We start from the raw sequence: 24,954 nt of genomic DNA, 5'->3' as shown, positions 1-24,954 counted from the left end.
TGGTGTGACAGTGACCTGGTGGTACCTCTGTTCATAAAGTCTCCTCATCCTGGGGAATTCCTCTCCCCAAACCACTTCCAAGGGCTGCTCACCTTGTTGACAAGGATCTCCAATGTTCCAACCCTTAATGACTGCTTTGGGGTCTGAAACATCATTAAAAGGCTCTCCTGTGTGCTTGGCATTGATGCCTGCAACTTGATGTTGTTATGTGCATTGATTTCTGCCACTATCTTCCCAACTAGGTGGTCAGTTCCTTGACTGTAGGGAACCCAGTTATATTTCAAAATACTCTCAGCCTTGCCCAGAAGAGGTGATCTATAAACTGGGAAATAGAGAAGGAGAACAACAGAGGCAAGAAGACGATGAAGGCCAACACTTAACATGCCCCCTAACGGCTCACCATGCTGACTCCCAGACATGGGGACCACTTCTACCGGTCTGAGTGAAGCCTCTAAGAGGCCACTGCTGCCAGCGCCCCCAGCTCCTAAGTCAGAACCTCTGGTAGGAAGCCTCCCAGAAACAGCCCACGGTTCTCTCTCCCAAAGCTGTTTGCAGTAAGTGACTCACCCAATTAAGAGCATCTACATAACAAAGCCTCACCGGGCTGCAGAGGTCATGCAGACTGTGAAGTGCGTCTTTAGTGCGTGCGTAGAAGGTTCACTAATTACCAGTCATTTCCACCCCTCAAGAGCCTGTCAGCCTTTGAGATGCAGGGGATAAAAGAATCCCCAAATTCCCACCCCACACCAATCACTCCTCTGTCTCCAACCCGCCCCTGCATTTCAAACCTGTGACTAATTAAGTACCAGGGATGGGCCTCTGCCCACCTGGCTCTGTGCCTGGAGGAAGGAAGGAGAGGAAAGAGGTTGCCTCTGAGGGGGTGCAGGTTTTAGTAAAAGGAAACTGGAAGGGGCAAGGGAGCAAAGAGAGTTCTGACAGCGCTGCCTCCTCTCTGTTAAACGAACAGAACTTGTATCGTTTTACCTCTGTTTATAAAGGTGATAAGGGCTTCCCTCATAGATCAGTTGGTAAAGAATACACCCGCAATGCAGGAGATTCCGGTTCGATTCCTGGGTCAGGAAGATCCCCTGAAGAAGGGATAGGCTACCCACTCCAGTATTATTCAGCTTCCCTGGTGGTTCAGACAGTAAAGAATCTGCCTGTAATGTGGGAAACCTGGGTTCAATCCCTGGGTTGGGAAGATTCCCTGGAGGAGGACATGGCAACACACTCCTGTATTCTTGCCTGGAGAATCCCCATGGACAGAGGAGCCTGACGGGCTACAGTGCATGGGATCACAAAGAGTCAGACAGAGCTGAGCGACTCAGCACAGCACAGCATAACAGTGGTAAGTGTCTGCGGTAGAAACTACAGTAAGCAGGTAAGAAGAAAGCTAACTCACTCATAATTCCACCCCCTAAGGTATTGGTCACATAAACACCTTATAGCCTGCTTTCTAGATGACATGCATTTTAAATTTTTTATTTATTTACTTATTTTTGGCCACAGAGCATGTGGGATCTTAGTTCCCAAACCAGGGATTGAACCCTCACCCCCTGCAGTGGAAGGGTAGAGCCTTAACTGTCCTTAACTGGACAGCCAAGAAGTCCCTAGGTAACATACATTAGCCATGGGTGTGTGTATGCCCCTGCTCTTTCATAAATCAGCTTTTTCCATTTCATGAAATACCTCTAAAGGCTCTCTCAAAAGGGGCATGTGAAAAGAAAGCTGTTGGAGATACTGACCTAGGCTACCAGAGAGACGTGTTTGGGCATCAGAGCGTAAGAGGAAGCCAGTGCCAGAATTTCTGAAAGCTGAAGGAGGCCACTGTGAGGCAGGAAAGAGTTCTTACCTTTGGAACTCAAGCGACTTCCTCTCTACAAACCTTAGTTTCCTCATCTAGAAGATGAAAATAACACTGCGTGCTTCATAAGATTACTGTGATGAGGTAAGAGAAATCATGCTTATGAGTCGGACACGACTGAGCGACTGAACTGAACTGATGCAAGCACTGGATATGTTATCCCTCATCTTAGTAAGGATTCATTTGTGGAGCTTCCCTGGTGGTCCAGTGGTTAAGACTCTGTGCTTCCAGAAAGGAAGCCATCTGGTTCAGCCCTAGAGGAGCTTAAAATCTAATTGGGAAGTTGAACACACACATACAAAAGATAAACGATATGAATAGCTTATAAAAGATATCATCAATAAGTAGACAATTAAGTGCCAGATGAGTGGCCCAGACAGTACTCCAGGAGTTCAGAGGTAAGAAAGAACCCGGGGGATAACAGTAATAACCACTTTGAGCACTTTCTGTGTGCCAGGCACACACATGCATTGTTGCATTTCATTTACCCAGTGACTTAAGAGGTAGGTACCATTATTACATCCATTTTGCACAGGAGGAAACTGAAACCTCAGAGAGGTTAAGAACCCTGCCCTAAGTCACACATCTAGGAAGTGTGGCAGTGTGGAATCAAGCAGTGGACCCGGGGCACCCACCACACTCAAGCACTATGATCTACTCCGATGGAGGTAGGGGAGGGGAAGCCAGATACTACAAAACAGAGCCTCAGAAGCAAAGATGAGACCAAGGAGGGTGTCCTGGTATGAGGGAGAAGATCCCACTCTGGCTGGATGGCCAGTCTGCGTGGGCAGTAGATGCTCTCACAGTAAGAAGGTGGAAGGGGAGGAGCTAAGGCATATGAAACTTTTTTCTTTTTTTTTTTTTTGGCAGAACACAGGTCACCCAGGAGGGCTTGAGGCAACAGAAGGTCCGATTAAAGCAGTTTTGGGGAAGTGGGCCTGAGAGGAGACACTTCAGGAGGCTACTAGATGAAGGTGAGGCGGACTGAAGCAGAAGCACCTAGGGGCAGGGGGACCAGCATTCTCCCTAGAAAGGCCTTGTCCCTCAACTTTTTCATTTTCATGACATTTTGAGCCAATCTACATCGGTTTCCATAGCCTCCGGCCTCCTTTTGGCATGTTTACTGACTTATTTCACACTTCAGTTCTGCAAGAGATAGCTCATTCATTCATTCCAGAAGTGCTTGTGAAGCCCCCATGTCAAAGGGAAAATCAATCTGCACAACTTGGTGGCTAGTTAGAAAGGGAAAGAGGCTGAAGATGCTGCTGATGATCCAGCAAAGCTAATCCTCACCAGAATCCCCAATTTCCCCACCTCTCAAGCCTGGTGGAGGACAAGTCTCCGCACAGCAGCCAGCTCCTCAGGCCACTGCTTCCACTTCTCACCCCCACACCCCACCATCCTTGCTGAAAAGGCCAGTCCCCCACCAGCAAATGGCAAAAAGGCTCCCTTTTCTTCTGAAGAAGCAGGGCAGGGAAACTGAAGACATGGCAAGGCCTTTGACTCTACAAGCAAAACTTGGGAGAATGTGGCAGAAGAGCCCCGTGGTAGAAAGAAGGCTCAGTAGCAAAGTTGGGGACAGTGAAAGAAAAAGCTCTGAAGATGTGTTAATGTAGCCAATATTTACTGAATATTGTTGATGTATACGGCAGACTCTGCAGAGAACACAAGTAGGGTGACATCATTTGTGCTTTTAAATAATAAAGGTAAGGGAGAAGAAACGGAAGAAGTAAAGTTAGAAATAGAAACAGAAAAAGAAGAAACACTGAGCCCTGAGACATGAAGCATCCTGGCCAAAGTCAGGGATTGGGAAAAGGATGGAGGGAAAACCTCCTAATAAGCCATGGTTTTTCGGTAGTCACGTATGGATATGAAAACTGGACCATAAAGAAGGCTGACCACCAAAGAATTGATGCTTTTGAACTGTGGTGTTGGGAGAAGACTCTTGAGAGTCCCTTGGACTGCAAGGAGATCACACCAGTCAATCCTAAAGGAAATCAATCCTGAATATTTATCGGAAGGACTGATGCTGAAGTTGAAGCTCCACTACTTTGGCCACCTGATGCAAAGAGCCAACTCATTAGAAAAGACTGATGCTGGGAAAGATTGAAGGTAGGAGGAGAAGGGGACGACAGAGGATGAGGTGGTTGGAGGGCATCACCGACTCAATGGACATGAGTTTGAGCAAGCTGCAGGACATGGTGAAGGACAGGAAAGCCTGGCATGCTGCAGTCCATGGGATTGAAAAAAGTCGGAGACAACTGAGTGGCTGAACAACACCTTCCGTGAGTCTACCCTGTACTCAAACACGAGACCTCAAATGTCTCAGGCCACCACTCGCCCAAGGAAACGTAGCCCAGAGGTGTTCCCATGCCACTGGGCCATTGACTGCACTCCACAAACATCTTTTGAGCGCTGAAGTGCTAGGCACTTAGGCTACTGAACTCTGCTGAGAAGAATGAGAGTTGATTGTCACCTAAGGTGGTTGATTTGATAGTATCTCTGATGCCTTAGAAACTTTAATCAAACTCACTGAGTGCCACTGAGGCTTGTGGGGAGAGAAAACTAGAAGTGAAGGGGAGAAATTCTGCACATTCTCAAACCAGAGGGGATAATCATTTTATTCTCACTGGGCTTTGGTAAGAGGTAAATAACGAAACACTGTGAGGCTCCATAGGACAGGGTAGAAGACCAAGCAGGCATCTCATAAAATCATCTGAACATTATGTTTTCTCACTCAATTCTGGCCTGACTGGCTCTCATTACTGAACTTACCAGTTTTCTGTTGAAATTGTTGCCTGGCGAGGTTGTAGACATTCAGTCAGACTGCTTAGTGTTGGGGTCCTCACCAGTATCACCCGAGGAGCCCATGGGCACCTCTAAGAAGTAATCACCGTCATGGGGATTTAAGTTGGTGCAGCCACTATGAAAAAAAGAGTGTGGAGATTCCTCAAAAAACTAAAAATAGAACTTCATATGCCCCAGAAATCCCACTCTGGACATATATCTGGACTAAACAATAATTTAAAAAGACAGCCCTTGAAGCAAGGCCATTGGTGCTGCTGCCGCCCTGGTGTTTTTGAATCAGGAGAGTCGGGTCTGGGTTGGGGGGTGGGGGGAGGGGAGGGTCGACGGGCGGTCTCTGAGTCCTGGTCCAGTCACTACGGATTGTTTTTTCTTTGGCTGTGAGCTCTCGGGCCACACCTGCTCTTTCAGCTTCAAGGCAGAAGAGGATGGTACAGAGCTCCTGCTGGCTTTGACCATGCTCTGCCTCACTGAGAGAATAATGCGGTAGAAGCCATAGTGCAGAACCATGACCACGAGGAGATCAAAGTCCCTGTGGCCAACCTCAAGTCGTCCTGCCAACCTATGTTCAGTGTGGATGACTTCCAGCTCCAACCACCCATAACCTTCTGCCTGATGTCAGGTTCTGGCCCCGTGTGGATCACTGGGCGGCACCAGACTGTCACTACAAGCAATGATCTTCCTAAGGAAGAGAGCAAAGAGAAGGGGAGTGAGGAGGAGGCAGCTGAGTTATGCCCCATCCTGCCTGCTGTGAAGCAGAGGGGCAGGCTCTAACCCTCTCTGGTGAGCTAGCTGCCGGCCACATGCACCACACACCACGTTCCTGTACAAGTTTCAAGAATTGTGTGACTTCTCCATTGAAGAGGATGGCTGGTGGTGGGGTGGGGTGGGGTGGGTGCGGCCTTGGTCTGGTGCTAGAAGACAGGGGGTCCCATTCTCCATAGGGCCTTGGTATTCTAATCATGTACCTCACCCGGGCTTCCCTTTTCTCCAGGAATGGGAGGAACTCTGAACTTCTAGCATCTCTCTCTTCACTTGCCTATGAGGTCAGAGGTCAGCATCTAAAGCTCAGGACTACACATTTTTAACATTTGTTACATTTTTGGATAAAGGTTGAAGTAAAGTGCGGAGTTTTTTTTGCAAAAAACAAAACAAACAAAAACACACACGTTTCTAGGCTCACAGCAGCACTAGTCACAATAGCCAAAGCATTGAAAAAACCAAAATATCCATCACAGGATAGATGAATAAAGAAGATTTCATAAATATATATACATACACACACACACACACACACAATGGAATACTACTTGGCCATAAAAAAGAATGGAATTAAATCATTTGCAGCAACATAGGTACAACTAGAGATTATCATACTAAGTAAAGTCAGGGAGAGAAAAACAAATATTATATGATGTCACTTAGATATGGAATCTAAAATATGACATAAATGAATTTATCTATGAAACAATCACAAAAATAGAGAATAGACTTGGTTGCCAAGGAGGAGGAGGGGAGGGACAGGGATGGACTGGGAGTTCGGGATTAGCAGATACAAACTGTTACATTCAAAATGGATAAACAAGATCCTACTGTACAGCACAAGGAACTATAGCCAATCTCCTGGGATAAACCAAAATGGAAAAAGAATATTTTAAAAAGTAATGTATGTATGTGAATAACTGAGTGATTTAGCTGTACAGCAGAAATTAACACACCACTGTAAACCAACTACACTTCAATTTAAAAAAAGATGGAAAGAGAGAAAAGAAGTAGTCACCATCAGATCTGTTTAGAAGCCATCCAAGAGGGAGGCTAGGGCAGACCAACATATATTATTGATTGTGAGTGACATAAACTGGGTCTAGCTAGTTTAAGCAAGAAAAGAAACCTATCAAAAGGATACCAGGAAGCTTAGAAAATCAGTAAAAGGTCTAGAGACTCGGACTTCGGAAATGGTAGAGACAGGGGCTCGGAAACGGAGGATGTCACTGATCATACTACAACAGTCTGATTAGACACTGCCTGAGCAGCCGCCACTATCACAGTGGACACAGCAGCGACTGGCCAGTTGCTTCACTGCCTCCCTAAATGGTTAATGCCATTGCATCGGGTCCAATGCTGCTGCTGAGAAGGGTTTATAATCCACCCTAAATTTCCACTCACCTCTTGAGGAGCCTCAGCTGCCAGGGACAGGGAGGAGGATGCGACCACTTCAGCTTCTGTAGTTGGAAACAGGTCCTTTATTCCAACAAGCAGGAAGCAGGATTCAGATGCTAGGCATAAAAAGGAGATAACACTAAGGGTGAGGGGTGTGACCAAACTTCACTCCCAAGTGACTGTGGAAACCCATACTTCAAGAACCTTTGAAGGCAAGTGTCTAACAGGCTTCTCAAACTGTTCTGGCCCACTGTGTGACATTCCAACGGTGGTACTGCTGTGCTGTGCTAAGTCGCTTCAGTCGTGTCGCGTCTGACTCTTCGCAACCCCAAGGACTATAGCCCGCCAGGCTCCTCCGTTCACGGGACTCTCCAGGCAAGAATACTGGAGTGGGCTGTTGTGCCCTCCTCCAGAGGATCTTCCCAACCCAGGGATTGAACCCACATCTCTGAAGTCTCCTGCATTGGCAGACAGGTTCTTTACCACCAGTCCCACCTGGGAAGCCCCCAGTGGTGGTAACACCAAATGGAAATAAGGTTAGTCAGATGGGACAGGTAAATGATATGCCTGGCTGCAAATATTTTTTTTAAAAAATTTCATTGACTTAAACAAATAGTGATTTTATTTTTCTAATGTAACAAAAGTTTTTTGGAACCAGGTGATTCCTAGAAATTGTTGTGTCCCAGAGACATCAGGATTAAGTCTCTCTCTGCTAGTCTCTCAGACTTTTCCTCATGGTCAAAGATGGCTGCTATGGTTCTGGATATTGTATCCAAGCCCATGGAAGGAAGAAAGGAGAAAGAAAGGAAAGGGAAGGGTCACAACAACTGCATCATTTCCTTTGATCAAGAAAACAATGTTTTCCAAAGCTGCCCCTCCTACTTTGCCACTGCCTTACTTTTACTTGTGCGTCATTTGCCCAGACTGCGTCACATGACCATCCCTGGCTGTAAGAATCATCAGACAAAATGGAAACAAGATTGTCATGATTGGCTCCCACCAATTTTGCACCACTGCCTAGCCCAGGCACACTGCTACAATGTTAAGCTGAGGAAGAAGGAAGGAGGTGGATATTAGATAACTTAACTAAATTCTGGTATCAGATTTGGGCATTTTAGGATCAGAAGTTGGACACATGAGCACAGAGAACAAGGGCCTTCCAGGAATAGAGGACAGAGGAGCTGAAAAACACAGAGCATGCAGAGAGAACATCAGACTTGACTGGGGTGTAGACAGCTGTACTTTTGATAATCTATCCTACAGAAGTAAAATAATGGATTTCAAGGATATAGACACAAAAAATATATTAGAGGAAAATTCTGTTAACAACCTACATGACCATCAGCAGGGAAGTGGCTGATTAAGTGAGGTATATCCACTCTGTGGAATACAGGGGGTCCTTGACTTCAATAGTTTGACTTAAGATTTTTTTCAACTTTACAGTGGTATGAAAGTGACAGGCAAACAGTAGAAACTATACTTTGAATTTTCAGTTTTGATTTTTTCCCGGGCTACTGATATGCACTATGATAGCTTCCTGATGCTGAATAGCAGCAGTGAGCTGCCACTCCCAGTCAGCCCCACGATCACAACGGGAAACACCTGATACAACTGTTCTGTACCTGTACAACCTTTCTTTCTTTCCACTTTCAGTACAGAATTCAATAAATTACATGAGATGCTCAACACTCTATTATAAAATAGACCTGTATTAGGTGATTTTGCCCAACTGTAGACTTACGAAAGTCTTCTGAGCATGTTTAAGGTAGGCTAGGCTGAACTATGTTGATAGATTGTAGTTGGTAATCTACCAACTACTAGGTTGGTAGATTAAGATACATTAAATGCATTTTCAACTGGATGATATGTTCAACTTTACCAGCTGAACTACCCAGAAAGCTAGGATGGGTTTATCAGCTAACTCCATCATAAGTCAAAGATTTGTACTATGCAGCTAAAAAAAGGAATAAATTAGCTCTCTATCTATAGACTCATTTTTTACTGAGAAAGAATGAACAAATTGCAGACAACCCTAGTATAATCATTTTTGTATAAACAAGCAATAACATAAGAGCCCCATACATTTGAGTGTAATTTATATGAGCGTGCTGAGCATGGTGCAGGGACAGAAGTTACACCCCAGGCTGTTAACACTGCATATCTCAGGAGACAGAGTGGGAAATGGAGAGGAGACGGGTGAGATCATGTTTTTCTTTACGTATCTTTGAGAGCTTTGCTGGTTGAAGTGAACATAGATTTCGTTTATAACTTTGAAATGCAACTTAATCAAAGCTGTTTAAAAGAAGTTTAGAACTAAATTACAAAGTGTCAAGTGTTACATGTGGACAGTGGAGAGTCACTGAAGATTTGGGGGCAAAGGAATGATGGGAGCAAGAAAATTAAGCTGGTAGGATGATGTATAATATATTAGGGGCAAGAGAGGCCAAGGATACACAGAATTAGAAGGTTTGTGCTGTAGCAGCTCAGCCAGAAGATAATAATGGACTAATAATACAGGGCTAATAACACATAGCAATAATATGTGAAATGAGAAAAAGAAGGAGCCCAGGCTACAGCCTTAGGACATACATGCATGGAGGGTGGGAGCAGCAGTGATGGGGGAGGAATGTCTCCATTAAACTGTGTCACCCAACACATCATGCACTTTGAAAACCAAAATAAATAACTAGAAAACCATACATATTGGTATATTTTCTTCCCCAACCTCCTTGATCATTGACTTGTTTATATTTACAATATAAAGACTCAGAATAGTCATTATTTTTCCATAAGTTTGTGCTATCTCCATTATTAAACTGAAAAAACACCCTGAGATATGAGACAACAAAGAATGCTTACTGGTAACCCCCAAAAGTGAAGTGAATCCCCAAAGTTATCGTTCATTCAGCACAGCTGATGGTACAAATTAGTGCCTTTTTCTTCATTCATTTCTTGAAAGGACAGCTCCAGTCCCTGCCCGGTCAAGTTACCATCCAGTGAAGAGGAGAGCCTCTCATCAGAAAATCCCATGTGGTTAAGTGCAGTGAGCCAGGTGAAGAGGAGGGCAGAAGTTCACTCTAGATGGAAGAGAAAGCCTTAGCAAGGTCCTGAGGTGAGATGCTGTATGGCACCTCTGAGTAACCAAAATGCAGCCACGGGTGGCAAAAACTCAGAATGAGGGGCAGTAGGAGACAGGAGAAACCTAGTCTACCTTTTAAAACAATTCTTAAAGATCACTCTGGCTGCTGAAGAGCTAGAAGAGAAACAAGCAGGGGAGCTCAAAGGTCCAGTTTCCCCATCAGACTGGGAGCTGTCCAGGAGTTGAGCTGAGCCCACTTTATTTATTCCTTTCTCCTCCTCTGGGTGGGCCCCTCCTGCTCAGCAAGGCCTCAGATGCAGGTGGATGCAGTTAACAACACAGCACACACTCCCCCACAAGGTAACTAAGCCCAGCAAGATTCCTCTAGGGTGATGAGTTGAGTTGCTGGGGGTCTGATGGAAAGAAGGGATGAGGATACAGATGAGATGCCCCGAGGCAAGGCCAATTTCTTCTCTCCATGCCTCAATTTCTTTATCTATAAAACAGGCCATTCATGGTACTTACCTCAGAGTTAATGTTAATTAGTGTCCGACAGAAAACAAACGTTCTAACAGAGTTAGCTTTTGTTTTTAACCTTCCTGAAAGACAGATGGGACCCTATGGGCACGAAAATGTTTTCCCTGCTGTCTGAGGTATGACTGGTTTCAGATACCAGAGAATGTTCGAGAACCCCTGACCCAGTCAGGTCTTGGGACTACCAAAAGACCAAAGTTTGACAAAGTTTTACCTGAGAGTTTGGGCCAGGGTATGTGCTTGTAGTCCTTTGATTTAAAAATGCTTAGATACAACCTTAGGCAGGGGAAAGGACCTGTCCACTGTCCTGTGAGTCTCGGGTTGTGCGCCAAGGCGCTGGATCGCGCCGCGACAACCGCTGCCCAGCCGGCGGGGGTGGACCCGGGTGAGCCGGGGGCGGGCAGGCGACGCGGAGGGGTGGGACCGGCACTGCAGCCCGCGGCCCCGCCCCCGGCGGAAGTGCTGCTGGGCCCGCCCCGCCCACCGGAGGCTGATTCCCCTCGCCCTTCCCCCGACCCGCTGTGCCCAGCGCAGTTCGGCTCCTAGGGCGTGTAGGGCCGGGGCCCCACCACCAGTCCGAAGAGGAGGCCCCCGGGGCTGTGTATCTGGCTGTCCCGGGTGGTACGTTCTGTCCCTCTCACTCCCCCGCCCTCCCTTCCATTCCTGCGTTACCGGCGCGGCCGCAAGCGCCGCGGGGAACCGCACAGGTAAAGACTCGGCTAGCGAGGGCTCAGGTGTGGGTCCCTCCCAGGCTGGACGGGCAGGGGAGAGCTGATAGCACGTGCCCAGCTTTTTTTTTTTTTTTTTTTTTAAATCAGAGTGATTGTATTGATTGTGGGGCTCGGGGAGGGCGGACGCAGACCCCAGGAGCCCTACACAGCACCGGGGTGACAGAGGGGGCGGGACTGAAGCCCCCAGAGCTTGGGGGCCGTATCATTCGTGTCCCCGCGTCCTGCGCAGGCTCTGTTGTGTCTCAGAAGTGATGAGCTGGTTGGGTGGGGGCGGGTCGAGGCCGCGGCACAGGACGGTTATTCCCCCACCCGCTCCCCGAGGTGACTGGGGTCTGACAGTCGCCCCGCCCGGGCGCGCAGTCTCAGGTTTGCGGAATGAAAATCAATAAAAACTGAAGCAATGGCAACGAACATGAAACACTTTGGTTGTTATTATTTGCGTTTGTTAAAAGTATTTTTTTTTTAAACTTCCTTCTTGGAAAAGGTGGCTAGGATCAGAGCCTCGGAGACGGACTCAAAATGCCCCCTGGGCTCCCGGCAGGGGGAGGGATCCCAAGCCGCGCAAACTTCCCCGAGCTGCTGTGAGGGATCCAGCGGCGGTGGGGGAGCCCCCCAGGGCGCTGGGCTTCCGGACACGGCTTTCCTCTGCGCCTCATTGTCCGCACTTTAGGGCGATGGTGTGCACCCCCCATCCATTCGCTTCGCCCCGGTTCACCACCCCCACGCCCTGGGGGCCGCGCCTCCTCCCCTCCCCTGAGCTCTCCCCGGCGCTTTAAATAATGATATTTGCATGCAGGGAGCGATTCATAAATATGTCAGGGCCGGTGAAATATAGGCAACATTTCAAACTTTCTATTTAAAAAACATGAATTATGGCCGCGGAAAATGTGTTCCCATTTAAAGGCGATACGAAGTATTTGGTGTCTCGTCCCCGGGCCCATCCATCACGCAGACAATAAAGAGAGTTTTTCGCCCTGACACCCGCGATTTATGGGCGCCCTTCTCTGCCCTCATCACTCACCCGCCGCGGCCGGCCGGGCGACAGGCCCCGCGGAGAGACCGGCGGCCGCCCCCTCTCCCCCCGCGCGCGCAGTTTGCGCCCTCGTCAGCCCCCCAAGACTACCTCTCCCCAGGGGAAGCGCTGCTCTGGGAGGTCCACGGTTGATGGTCTGGGCAGCCAAGTGGGCAGCCCAGTGGGAGACAGAACCACACTCATCCTCTCATCTCCGCGCAAGCCTATCTCAAGGCTGGGATGAGCGGGCAGACGAGCGGCCTTGCGGGCTGGCTCTGCGTCCGGGCCTCGCCCGCCAACCGCGGCAGCGCGGGGGGAAGTTTGCAGTGCAGGCAGCAGGAGGTTATTTACGTGCGTTTTCGAGGTGAGGGGAAAGCGCTGGGCAGGGGACTCTCCAGGGGGGCTCATTCTGCCCGGGAGAAGGCGAGTTGGTCCCAAGCTTTCTTGAGCCCCGCTGGGCGGACGCTTGTGGGCAAAGCTTTCGGCAACTTTTACAAAGTCGCCTTCTCCCTGGTGCGATTCCCATAAACGCATCCTGAGCGTCCGCGGCACCTTGGAAACTATTTCTTTCGGGGCAGGGCCCGAGAAGTTGGCGAGAAATAAGGAAAGGGAGGCGCCTTCCTTCGCGTTTCGCCGGGGACCAAGCTCGGCCACCAGGTACCCTCTTTGCCCACCTCCCCACTTTGCGCTCGGACACACCCCTAAAGCGCGCTGTCGTCTCAAAGCGACCACCGAATCTCTGCTGCAAACTTGCTTTGAAGAAAGTTCGAGCTCCGTCTGCCGTGGAATTTGCTTTCAATTTTCGCCCCGGGCGGACTCGGCCCCGGCGGGTTTCCGAAGCACCGGCAGAAGGTGGGGGCTGCCGGGCACTGCCCACCGGGAGAGACTGCTAAGGCCGAGGGCGCTGATAGTCCAGCCTCCCTCGGAGGCCAGACCTGCAGCCTTCTGGGCACGAGGAGCCACCTCGCGTCCTGAGCTGGGCGGATGGGGCGTCTCCACACCCGGGAACCGGGAGCCGTTTCCTGCTGGATGCCTGAGAGCTGGATTTATTCTGATACACGCAGCGCACCCGCAGCCAGAGAAATTACGTCGATTCTAAAAATGACAAGGTTGAATTTATTAGATTAAGATTCATCTGTAAGTGCAGGGTGATGAAAATTATACAAACAGCTCCAAGTCCAGTGTGAACTGCAGGATTGCTTCCGGCTTCAAGGGCATGTAACATAACATCTGAATATTTAGATATGTAGAGGGATATAAAATAGTATTAAATTCTCGGTGTGTGCACATATAGTTGAATTGGGAAAATTCTGGAGCAAGTGTCATTTTACAGCCTCTGCTTGGGTGTAATCTGGGCTCGAGATAGCGCTTACGTCCAAATAACCACCCAGTGAATATATTCTACAGACAGAGCGAGTTCCGCATCGTCGAGGTGTGCCGCGGTATGTGTACCTCTTTATTTAAATATCTGCGGCGTGGCAGAAGTGATATAAATACATTTTTAAAAAGCAGGCGCGCAGATAATTGAGCCACTGCACGGATACAATATTTCTAGGTAAGGAAATAAATATTACTACTAGGTTGGCTGTGGAAAGTGTGCACAAATAGGGGGGGCTTTCGGGAACGCGTGGTAGGGACCACAGGTTCTGCAGCTACGGGCGCTCAGCAAGCTGAGGTGGACTCTATTGGGATACCCGCTGCCTCGGACCTTGGGGCGACTACTGGGAGAGTCTCCGCCGGAACAGGCAACAATGCCGCACCTTGGGGGTTCTCCCAGATAACGCGTGAAGATTCCGAAGCACTGAAGCCAGCACTCCCGGTACCAGGGCCTCAGGTCCTGCGGGCAGCTCCTCCCCCTCGGACACTTCAAGCACACCTTAATTCTGGCTCCACCAGGCTCCAACAGTGCGCATTTAGGCCTATCGGTTTGGAGTAAAAGCGAAGAATAGGGCGAGTCTCGCTTGGTTCCGAAGCACCTCAAAACTCGAAGTCAGAGGCCAAACGGAAGAAGGCCAAGATTTCACACCCTTACGGAATCCAAGCCGCGCCCGGCCCTTGAAAGGCCAGCTGAGGCTATAGAAGCAGTTATCTGGGCGTATTTACTTATGAAATGTTAGGCACCCCCTCACATACTCAGTACAGAGGCCCAGATGCCCCATAGGTCTCCCCTGCATGTTTGCAAAGCCCAAGCAACGCCACCAGCTAGGTCAGAGACATTGCAGCTGTTAAATTCCAACACCAAATGCTAATTCCAGAATAGGGAGCTTGCCACCCTCCACCCATCTCACCACCTGGTCTTTTTTTTTTTTTTTTCTCACCCCTCCAAATACACCCAACCCTTAAACAGGCGCAGAGCTTCTGACAATCCCTGCTTGAGGAGAAATTAGAAGGACTTGGTACTGAATTCCTGGGAATTGCACACACTCCTGAGGCAACCCTGCCGCAGAGACGTAACCCGGGCCCTGAGAATGCCCTGCTTCAGAGAGTGTGGTTGCGCTGAAGTGGTATATACCGTATACTGAGAGGAGGGAGAGAGAACAGGAGACATTCCCTGGCTAGGAGAACAAGTACAAATGAAGAGGGGGAAAAGGAAGAAAAGGCTGAGAGCCAAGAAAGAGGCAAAAGAGGAAACAAAAAAGACAAGGGGGTGGGGGAAGAATCAGAGGAGGTGAGCCAAGAAGAGTGCAGGCCTTGGTGAGGCCCAGGGACCAGGCCAGGCGCTGGCAACGGCAAGCCTGGTACCTCCCTGGCCCCAGAGGAGGCTAGTGCCGCCGAGGACCGTCCCCCACCAGCCCAGCGAATCTCGGCTCGGCTCCCAGTCCGGAGGGGCGGGCCTGGGTCCAGTGGCCTCCGCGCGCCCTTTCTCTCCCCACTCCCGGGGGACCACGAGGCGGGGCGGGACGGGGAACAGGGGGTGCCCCAAGGGGCGCGCGCCAGTCCAGGACTGTTTGGACGCTCTGGGCCAGGCTTTCCAGCTCGCCGGGCCTGACCTGTCAGGCGGATTATCTTCGAGGGAGATTAATAGGGGAGGCGGGCTGCAATAATAATCGTTTTGTTTGATGTGACAACTCTGATAGGCGTTGATTTACTTACAAACTGATAGGCTTTTAATTGAGCGCCTCCGCCGAGCCCGAGATGAAAGGGAAGCGGCGGTGAAAGGCGGCCCGCCTGCCCTCCGGCCTCAATACTGATTAGCCATCTCGACAGTGAATAGTTCAAGGCATTTTCAAACTTTTTTCCTCAGCTCTCTCTCTTTCCTTCTCCTCCCACCCCCTCCTCAAATATCTGCCAAGCCCACTCCTTTTTTAGAGAAAACAAATCATTTCCATTGTGTGCAAATAAAATCCACAGGACATCCACGCCAATCGCCGCTGGGGGTTGGAGGCATTAGGCCCAGCGCGGAGTCATTAATAACTCCCCCTACCCCCACGGCCTCACGGCCTTCGGGCATTTGACCTCCCCTTGGAGGTGCGCAGGTTCGGCTGCTGCGGCCTCCCGAAAACCCTGGGAGTGCAGACCCCCAGGCGCCCCCGTGCGCTCGGACCTTCGGAGTTCGATTTTTCGAAGAGCGAATGCGCGAAGACCAAGACCCGCGCGCGCGCGCTGCATCTTGCAGGCCTGAGAGCATGTGCGACCACACCGTGGCACGCCTATTCCAAGGGACACAGGGGCCACTCTCTGGTTCCCCCAGCTGCCGGGGGTAAAAAGAAAGCTGCTGGAATTCCAGAAGAGGGAAAGGACTGAGTCTGGAGACGGCTGGCTGGAGAGCTGGGGGGAGGGGGGAAGGGAGGGTCCCCCGCGGTCACCTCACCTCCATCTCTGGACGCCGCCCCCAGCATTCTGTGTCCGGGCCTCGCCGAGAGGCTGCGGCGACGCGGGGCCCATGGCTGGGCTCGCGGGGCTGGGAGATCTGGGCGACATTTCGACAACCACTAACCCAGTGACTCAGACACTAACAGAGCAGCAGGATACAGGCACCCTCAAAAGCTCTGCTCTGCAGACACAGAACCGTCCGGTTGTCAGAAACCGGCACCTGGGACTCGCTCCCCAAAGGTTATTTCAGACAGCCTTCACAACTTCGCGTGTGGCCGCGCCACAGTCTCATGGACTCACCTTCCTCCGTTGTCGCACCGGCAGACACTCCAAAGCCCCTTGAACGGAGGTGTGTTCTTACACCTAAACACATACACCGACAAACTCCTTTTATACACACCGCCTCACTCCCCGCTTCTCCCAAGTATCTTTAGTCAAGTTACCATCTCATGAAGTTTACCAATCTAAAGAATCAAGGGATAAAATTAAAACGCAAAAAAAGAATGCCTACGAGAAATTCTAAAACTCACCCCTAGAAAGTTCTCGGTACCTGTGCGGAGTGGGAGACAGAGACAGAAATGAGGGAGGGAGGGATGGGGTGGTGAGAGTGGAGACCGCGAGCACGCCAAGGGCAGGTCCCAGACCCGACTTCGGCGCCGACGGGGCACCGACCGGGTAAGCGAGGGTGGAAACCGGGTCTCAAGGCCCGGCCCCCCTCCCGCCCCCCCGCGCGGGTACAGACTGGCTCCCGGCTCCCCAGCGCTCCCAGCCCCACCATTTATCAAAGGACTTGACAACAAAAGAAGAGCCGGGGCGGAAAGGGGGGGTGGGGAGGGGAGAGTCAAAGTCTTCCAAGTCCTTCCGAGGAAAGGGATGTACCCTTCTCTCGCCCCCTTCCAGTTTCTGCGAGTTTCTGGAGGTCACCCCACCCCCTCGAATTCGCTCCGGACGCTACCAAAGCCCTGAAAACTCACACAGAGGCACAGGCATTCACACACACTTCTGCACTCAGATCCAGGTACACGGAGGCACGTAGAGCGCCTCCCCTCTGCCTTCCCAACAGCCCGAGTGACGGTGCAAATCGAGGGGAACGCGGCGGTCCCGCTCCGCTTCCCTGGAAGAGCCGGTTGTTCCCACAGGCAGCCGCCGCATCCCCCTCCCCACCCCACCCACCCTCTCTGTCTTGATTCTTCCCTCTGCTCTCCCCGCGCTGGTCAGTCCTGGCTCGGCATTTCAATAAATTCGAGCGAGCAGCCCAGAGTAACCCTGGCTACCAAGACTGCGGGGATGACAGGGGTGAGGGAGGGCTGGAGAGGGGGCCTGATTGAGCCTGGAACGTATCTGCCCCAAACACACACGCCAGGCCTCTTCTTCGCAGCCTCTCAGCCCTAGCCACGATGGGGGACGGGTGTCAAAGAACTGAGGTGGGGGTACCCCACCTCTGACCTCCAGAACTCAAGGCTACGTTGGTAATGTGGCTCTTAGAAAGAAGCCTCCGAGTTTGGAGTCAGGGCACTAGGGAGGAGGGAGAGAGGGCCAGCTGGCAGCCTGACGACTGCACTCAACGTACCCCGAAGGGACTACCATGGCTTGGGGGGTAAAAAAATCTCCCGTGTTGGACGTCGCCACCGCCTATCTCGGATACCGAGAGCGCTCGGGACTCTGCGCGTGGCCCCAAAGGAACGGAATCCCCAGAGGTGGAAGGGTGTTATCTCTCTCTCCAGTACCTAGAGGATTGCGCACACCCCAGGCCAGCGCACCCTTCTCAGCGCCCTTGGCGCACCTGCGCACTTTACTCTCACTATTCATTTTCCTGACACTGAGCGCCTCTTTCTCTTCTTTCATTCTTTTTCTTAGAGCCCCCGCCTCTCATCCCAGGAGGCTGCCCCTCTTTCCCCCTCCTTCAGTTCCCCCTCAGTCTCTTCCTTCCTCTGCGTCTCTCTCTCCCTCTCCCTTTTTCCCTTCAAGTCGCACCCGCCTTGTAATCAGCAACAAAAGCTGACATAAATCACCGGCGGATTGACAAGAGCTGACAAATAACTGATTGATTGCGGTCGAGGAACATTGACAATTGATGGAGGGGTGGAGATGCCCAAAGAACTCGGGAGGGGGGGCGCGGGTAGAAGAAGAGAGGATGGTAGAGGAGAGTAAGAATTGGGGGGGGGGGCGCTGAGTGTGAAACAGAGGAAACATGTGACCCCCCTCCTGCCCCAATCTGCGCATCTCCGGGAGTCACGTGGCCGGGAAGGGCGGGGAACCTAGCTTAGAGCCGAGACTTGCCTCCACCGCCTCCGCTGCCCACCTAGCTTCTGGTTTCTCCGCCGCCGAATCCCGGGAAATCAAAGCGGGCGGGCGGACTTCCTCCAACACTCGCTCCCCACCTTTCCTTACCCAGGCGGCTGCACCGCAGATTTCAATTACTGAGGCAGGGGAGAGAATACTTGGGGGTGCGGACCTCCTTTGCGGCCCTGGAGTTGACAGTGCGGCCGTTGTCCAGACTCCTGCTGGTGCTCCTTCTGAACACCCTCAAACTGTTCCTTGCAAGCACCCTTCTTTTGGTTTCAGTTTATTCTCCAGCTGGGGAAAAGGAAGGACGACCAGGAAGAAAAGATAGGGAGGCGGCAGATAGCAAACGTAGAATAAATGTCCAGCTCGTCCTCCGAGCGAAATCAAGGGAGGGGACACGCAGGGGGAGCGGCGCAGAGGGAGCTGCCCATTAAAACCAGCGCTGAGAGTCCTGGCGGCGGCGGCGGCGGCGGCGCGGGACGCGTCACATCCCCTTGACCCTCCAATCACCTCGGGCTCCCATTTGATTGGAAGGCGGCAAAGGCTTTAATCTCCCCCTCGGTGCAGCTGCTTTTGAAGTGAGTTTCCTCGCCAGAGCCCCGGCTGGACAGGCAGAGGCTCACATCGCGGAGAGCAGCGCCAGCGCCGGGCCGCGAGTGCGCAGCGCAGGGGCACAGCCCGAGGCCGACACGGCTATCCACCCGGCACTCCCGCAGTCGGGCCGGCTCCTCCCGCTCGGCCACGGCTCCGCTGCGGGCCACCCAGGATTATTCGCTTGTGGCTCCAGGCGCCAAGAAGGCGCGCTGGGCGCCGGTGACCGCCGCGCCAGCTCCACCTCCTCCTGCTGCTCCTGCTCCCCCGGCGAGAGCGCAGCCCGGAGCCCGCCCCGCGCCTCCTGGAGCCCTCCCCCCGCTGCTCCCATGCGCGCGGGTGGGTCATGAGCACAGCGCCCTCGCTTTCTGCCTTAAGAAGCAGTAAGCACAGCGGCGGCGGCGGCGGCGGCAGTGCGGACCCTGCCTGGACCAGCGCGCTCTCTGGAAATAGCTCCGGCCCCGGCCCAGGCTCGTCCCCGGCCGGCAGCACCAAGCCTTTTGTGCACGCCGTGCCCCCCTCTGACCCTCTCCGCCAGGCTAACCGCCTGCCCATCAAGGTGCTGAAGATGCTGACGGCACGGACTGGCCACATTTTGCACCCTGAGTACCTGCAGCCCCTGCCTTCCACTCCCGTCAGCCCCATAGAGGTAAGGACCCTATCCACGGATCGCGCTGGGACCACCACCCTGGCTGCCCCTCCACGGGATTTCTTTCTCTTGTGATCTGCAGGGGGTGAAGGTTGGGGGATCGGAGTGATTCAGCTCTGGGATGAGGGGAGAGGATCGTGCTCCCGCACCTTAAAACTAGGGCGGAAAGAGGGGAGGAGGTAGAATGGGGTGTGAATGCTAGGAACCAAGGCAATCAAAACTTGTTTCTCCCATTGGTGTTAAAGCACCTACCTCGACCCAGGCCCCCTCACTCTCAGGTCAGAAGACAGACGGGAGTCCAAAATGCGGTTCCAAAGTCCCGGTCCTCTGGTTCCCCAGAAGCTCGTATTTGTACACAGCCTCTAAGGCGCCAACGACCCGAGCCCTTACTCTGAAGCATTAGGGGTGGGGGTGGGGAGTACAGTTCTGGGTCAAAGAGTCAGAAACCAAAACATTTTTAGAGTTTGTTGGGTTTTTTTAATCCAGTTATCGCTTAGAGAGGACAGGAAAGATCCTGGTGGCGGGGCTGGGGGTGGGGTGGGGGTGCTGTGGCCTTTCTCAAGAAAGAGAATGTGTGTGTAGAAGGGGTGTCGCCTAGACTTGCGCCTCGGGGCTGGAAGGATCTTTACGGGTCGTGGCGGAGGTGCGCTCGAAACCTAGAAGGCAGAATTCTAAAGGGTTTCCCCTTCTTTCTTTGTGCCCCCCCCCACCCCCACTCTGACCCTGCAGCTCGATGCCAAGAAGAGCCCGCTGGCGCTGTTGGCCCAAACATGCTCGCAGATCGGGAAGCCCGACCCCTCGCCCTCGTCCAAACTCTCCTCAGTGGCCTCCAATGGGGGTGGCACGGGCGGTGCCGGCGGCGGCGCCGGGGGCGACAAGGACGCCAAGTCGGGCCCCCTCAAGCTGAGCGACATCGGCGTGGAAGACAAGTCGAGTTTCAAGCCGTACTCCAAACCCGGCTCGGATAAGAAAGAGCCGGGAGGCGGCGGCGGCGGCGGAGGAGGGGGCGGCGGGGGCGGCGGCGGGGGGGTTTCGGCGGAGAAGTCCGGATTCCGGGTACCGAGCGCCACCTGCCAGCCATTCACGCCCAGGACAGGCAGCCCAAGCTCCAGCGCCTCGGCCTGCTCGCCAGGAGGCATGCTGCCTTCGGCCGGGGGCGGCCCGGATGGCAAGGACGACAAGAAGGACCCCGAGGCGGGCGGCGGCGGTGGCGGCACCAAGGGCTCCGGGGGCTCCTCGGCCGAAGGGGGACCCACGGGGCTGGCGCACGGCCGGATTAGCTGTGGCGGCGGCATCAATGTGGACGTGAACCAGCACCCAGATGGGGGCCCCGGGGGCAAGGCTCTAGGTTCGGACTGCGGCGGCTCATCAGGCTCCGGCTCCGGCCCCAGTGCGCCCACCTCCTCCTCTGTGTTGGGCTCTGGGCTAGTGGCGCCCGTGTCGCCCTACAAGCCGGGCCAAACAGTGTTCCCTCTGCCTCCCGCGGGCATGACCTACCCAGGGAGCCTGGCTGGGGCCTACGCCGGCTACCCGCCCCAGTTCCTGCCACACGGCGTGGCGCTCGACCCCACCAAGCCTGGCAGCCTAGTTGGGGCTCAGCTGGCGGCGGCTGCAGCGGGCTCTCTGGGCTGCAGCAAGCCCGCCGGCTCAAGCCCCTTGGCCGGAGCGTCACCGCCGTCCGTGATGACAGCCAGTTTGTGCCGGGACCCGTACTGCCTCAGCTACCACTGCGCCAGTCACCTGGCTGGGGCGGCGGCAGCCAGCGCATCGTGCGCTCACGATCCGGCCGCGGCGGCCGCGGCTCTCAAGTCCGGATACCCGCTGGTGTACCCCACGCACCCGCTGCACGGCGTGCACTCATCGCTCACCGCGGCCGCGGCCGCCGGCGCCACACCGCCCTCTCTGGCCGGCCACCCCCTCTACCCCTACGGCTTCATGCTCCCTAACGACCCACTCCCCCACATCTGCAACTGGGTGTCGGCCAACGGGCCTTGCGACAAGCGCTTCGCTACGTCTGAAGAGCTGCTGAGCCACTTGCGGACCCACACGGCCTTCCCCGGGACAGACAAACTGCTGTCGGGCTACCCCAGCTCTTCGTCTCTGGCCAGCGCCGCAGCGGCCGCCATGGCTTGCCACATGCACATCCCCACGTCGGGCGCTCCGGGCAGCCCCGGGACGCTGGCGCTGCGCAGCCCCCACCACGCGCTGGGACTCAGCAGCCGCTACCACCCCTACTCCAAGAGCCCGCTCCCCACGCCCGGTGCCCCCGTGCCCGTGCCCGCCGCCACCGGACCGTACTACTCCCCCTATGCCCTCTACGGACAGAGACTGACCACGGCCTCGGCGCTGGGGTACCAGTGAGGGCGGTCTCGAGGGCTATCGAGGGAAAGAAAAGAACTGAGGGGTGGGGAGGAGCCGAGGGAGGGGCGGCAACAGGGCCGAGGCGACTGTCACCCGCGCGTGGGGATGACCGGGGCCAGGAAAGGAAAAAATATATATACTGTATCTATCTACCCGAAACAGCGACCGAGACCCGGTGGGAAAGTCCCCTTTCCCCCACCTCTCATCTCCCCACCCAAACTTTATAAAAGTTGAAAAAAAAAATATCGTTTGACTTTTTATAGAAAAAGAAGGAAAAATAATTGAAAAGTGTTCATCTGAGGACTGCATCGGTGGACACTGGTATTTATTTATGTTAGCTCCAAGCGGACCCGTGGTTCAAAAGTGCATTACTTAGTTTGAGCTCTGTAGGTAAAAAGGAAGAAGGGGGAAAAATTAAAACTTGAGGGTTAAAAATGTGGAAAACAAACCCTCCCATCCCTTGTAGATTACAAATAAATACAAAACCGCCACAGAACTAGAGGTCTTCTCTTTAATGTTACTTTAAAATTGCTATGATTGTATATTGTACGTTCTTATTTAATGTCTGATTGAAACACAAATTTACATGCATGTTTGTTACAAAAATGAAAAAACAAAAACAAAACAAGTCACAATTTGTCAGCTCTGATTTCAAATTGCAATTATTTTTAAGGTGTATACCATCAAAAGAGAATGGGTATTTTTTTGTATGTATTCTGGAAGAAAACAAAAAAAAAAAAAGGAAAAACAATTCTATTCCAAAACCTCATTTGCCTTATTTTGTTCTTTAAAAGGAACACTTAACTATTTTTAATTTTTAAGTCCACCCGCTGAAAAGGGGACAAGGTTTACGTCATGTACTAAAATAATAGACAATGTATCGCTTTAAAGATTAAAATTCCGTATATTTGATGTATTAAAAGGTTTTACTTCTTATCTTTTTTTTTTTTTTTTTTTTCCCCCCTTGGTTAAAGAGAAACAAGAGCATGGCAATTTGGCCACAGTGGGTTCCCTGGGCCTCACGGCTATTCCTTCTTCCCAGGACCGTGGTCGAAATTCCGATTGTTTAGTTGGAATTTTCAGGAAGAGGCAAAGGCTTCAGAAGGGCTGGCCTTGGAGGAAATATTTTTAAACGGGATTTCACAATTTGAAAAGATAAGTGTCCTCAGCTAGCGCTCATTTCGTTTTTTTCTCCCAGTAGCTGATTTGTTAAAAGTGAAAGAGGGGAAAGGGGATTTTAAAAAATTTCCCTCTTAAGATTTTGAGGAGTTTGGGTTTCGTTTTGTGCAGAGAGCGGCGCAGGTCCGGACTCGCCCGCCCAGCCTCGGCCCGGGGGAGGTGCCGCTGCCCGCAGTTCCTCTCTGCTTTCCTACCATCATCGGTTACGGGCGGGCAGCCGGGATCGATTGGCGGTCGGAGGACGCTTGGGAACCTGTTTCCTAGGCCTGGGGAGGAGAGCGCGCTGGAGCCCTCTTGTCCCTCCGAGGAAAATGAGTTCGCTTATCCTTTTCTTCATCCGGCTGCCGAGGGCTAGAGGCGGCCACCAGCCGACCCCTCCAGCCAACCCCCTCCCCCCGGGGCTCCTTCCTCTCTCCCGAGTCGGGACCTGCGTCAGGCCGGCGCCGATGCTGCTTTTCCGAAACCCGATTTCTCTGCAGTCTACGCTCTATCCCAGTCTGCGCCGCAGGAGAAAGCGCCGGGGCCCGGGGCCCGGAAGCCCCTTCCAGTTCGACCCCGCAAGGGTCCTGGCGCCCATTGTCAGCCTCGCTGGGGCGACCTGGTGGACGCGGAGCGCCGTTCTGGGTCGCGAGCTCCGCTCGGCAAAGTCGCGGCGCGACCCTCGGTCCCGGCGCGATTTCCGCAGCGCGCACCGCTACCTTCTCCCCAGCTTGCGCGGCGGGACTGAGCTGCCTGAAGAGCCCCTGGAACCAGGCAGAAAAGAGGTCTAATCTTCGTGTGTGTGTGCGCGTGTGTGTTGGGGCGGGGTGGGAGTGAGGGGTCCAAGGCCCAGCCCCCACCCCGACCGCGATCACACACTCATACCCCTACACCAGGGCGCCAGTCCTGCTCTCTGCTTGTTGGGGCGCTCTCCCCGGCGGGTCCGCAGTTTGGTCCAGAGCGCACCTTTTCTGGGATCCTGGGACTTCGGAGTCGCGGCGCTGAGCGCGGACCCCGAACTCTCCTCTCCCCAGGGTCAGGCCGTTCTGGGTTCTCCCAGCCACCGGCCTCCCTCGGCGTCAGGCTCCCCCTGCTGCCTCGGGAAGCTCACCGCCGCTCAAAGGCCGCCCTCGGCCTCGGGCCTCGGTCAGTCAACCGCACGGCCCCCGCCGCCATTTGTTCGGGGGTTGGTGACTCAGATTTTTCCACCCTCCTCCCAGCATCAGCCTCACGCCTGAGGGGCCTTTTCCCGGGTTGTACGCAAAGCGGGCCCGGCGACCTCCGGGACGCCTCTCAGGCCTCCGCCTGGAGAAGACTTCGTAGAGGAAGACTCGGGCTCCGTGCCGCCTACCCGGAGGGGGCAGCCTCCAGCGCCTCCGAGCCGTCTGCCCGCAGCAAGTCCGGGACGCTGCAGCCCAGCTCCCACTCTGGTCCGGCTAAGAGAAGCTGGGCTGGGCCTGGCTGGGCCCGGCTTATCGAGAACCCCGGCCGATGGGGCTGCTTGTCACCTCCAGGCTCTCGGACACACACACTCACACTCAGGATAGGAGGACCTTCGAGGAGGTGGTGCGGCCCGAGTCCCGGGGACTCAAGTGCCCACGGTCGCGACGTAAAAGCCAGGCCCTTGTTCACCCATCACCAGCACCAGCCCCAAGCCCTTGGTCATTCCGACCCACACGCTTTGCCTTCCTTGGCCTCGCATCTTCCGACAGGGCCACCACGCCTCGCCAGCAGGGACCCACTTGGGCGGGAAGGGCCTAGAAATTCCCTAGCCCTGGAATTTCAGGCCTGGGACCGTCAGGGAGACAAACTAGGCCCTCTCGTGCCTTCACGCCCTCTCTTGGTATTTTAGTATAGTAACAAAAAGCAAACCCCAAACGCCTTAAAATTTTAATGAGACCTCCTTCCCGG

At 53.3% G+C, this 24,954-nt stretch overlaps 2 protein-coding genes across 2 annotated transcripts; one reads left to right on the top strand and one right to left on the bottom strand.

The window, feature by feature from the left end:
• Positions 1-18,440: 18,440 nt before the first annotated feature.
• Positions 18,441-22,821, top strand: ZNF503 (zinc finger protein 503). The gene is made up of 2 exons (XM_070782008.1): positions 18,441-19,524; positions 20,254-22,821. The coding sequence occupies exons 1-2, from the start codon at positions 19,222-19,224 to the stop codon at positions 21,883-21,885; spliced, it is 1,935 nt and encodes a 644-aa protein (XP_070638109.1). The 5' UTR covers positions 18,441-19,221; the 3' UTR covers positions 21,886-22,821.
• LOC139180379 (translation initiation factor IF-2) lies at positions 22,487-24,709 on the bottom strand. The gene is made up of 4 exons (XM_070782042.1): positions 24,644-24,709; positions 24,278-24,428; positions 23,929-24,149; positions 22,487-23,807 (listed from the first exon to the last, which is right to left on the bottom strand). Exons 1-4 carry the CDS (start codon positions 24,707-24,709, stop codon positions 23,325-23,327), a joined length of 921 nt encoding a protein of 306 aa, XP_070638143.1. The 3' UTR covers positions 22,487-23,324.
• Between the last annotated feature and the right edge of the window lie 245 nt (positions 24,710-24,954).

The sequence above is a fragment of the Bos indicus genome, chromosome 28 (genome assembly GCF_029378745.1).
Source record: "Bos indicus isolate NIAB-ARS_2022 breed Sahiwal x Tharparkar chromosome 28, NIAB-ARS_B.indTharparkar_mat_pri_1.0, whole genome shotgun sequence".
NCBI lineage: Eukaryota > Metazoa > Chordata > Mammalia > Artiodactyla > Bovidae > Bos > Bos indicus.
The sequence above is the reverse complement of the archived record's forward strand: the minus strand, read 5'-3'. Positions and strand labels throughout refer to the sequence as shown.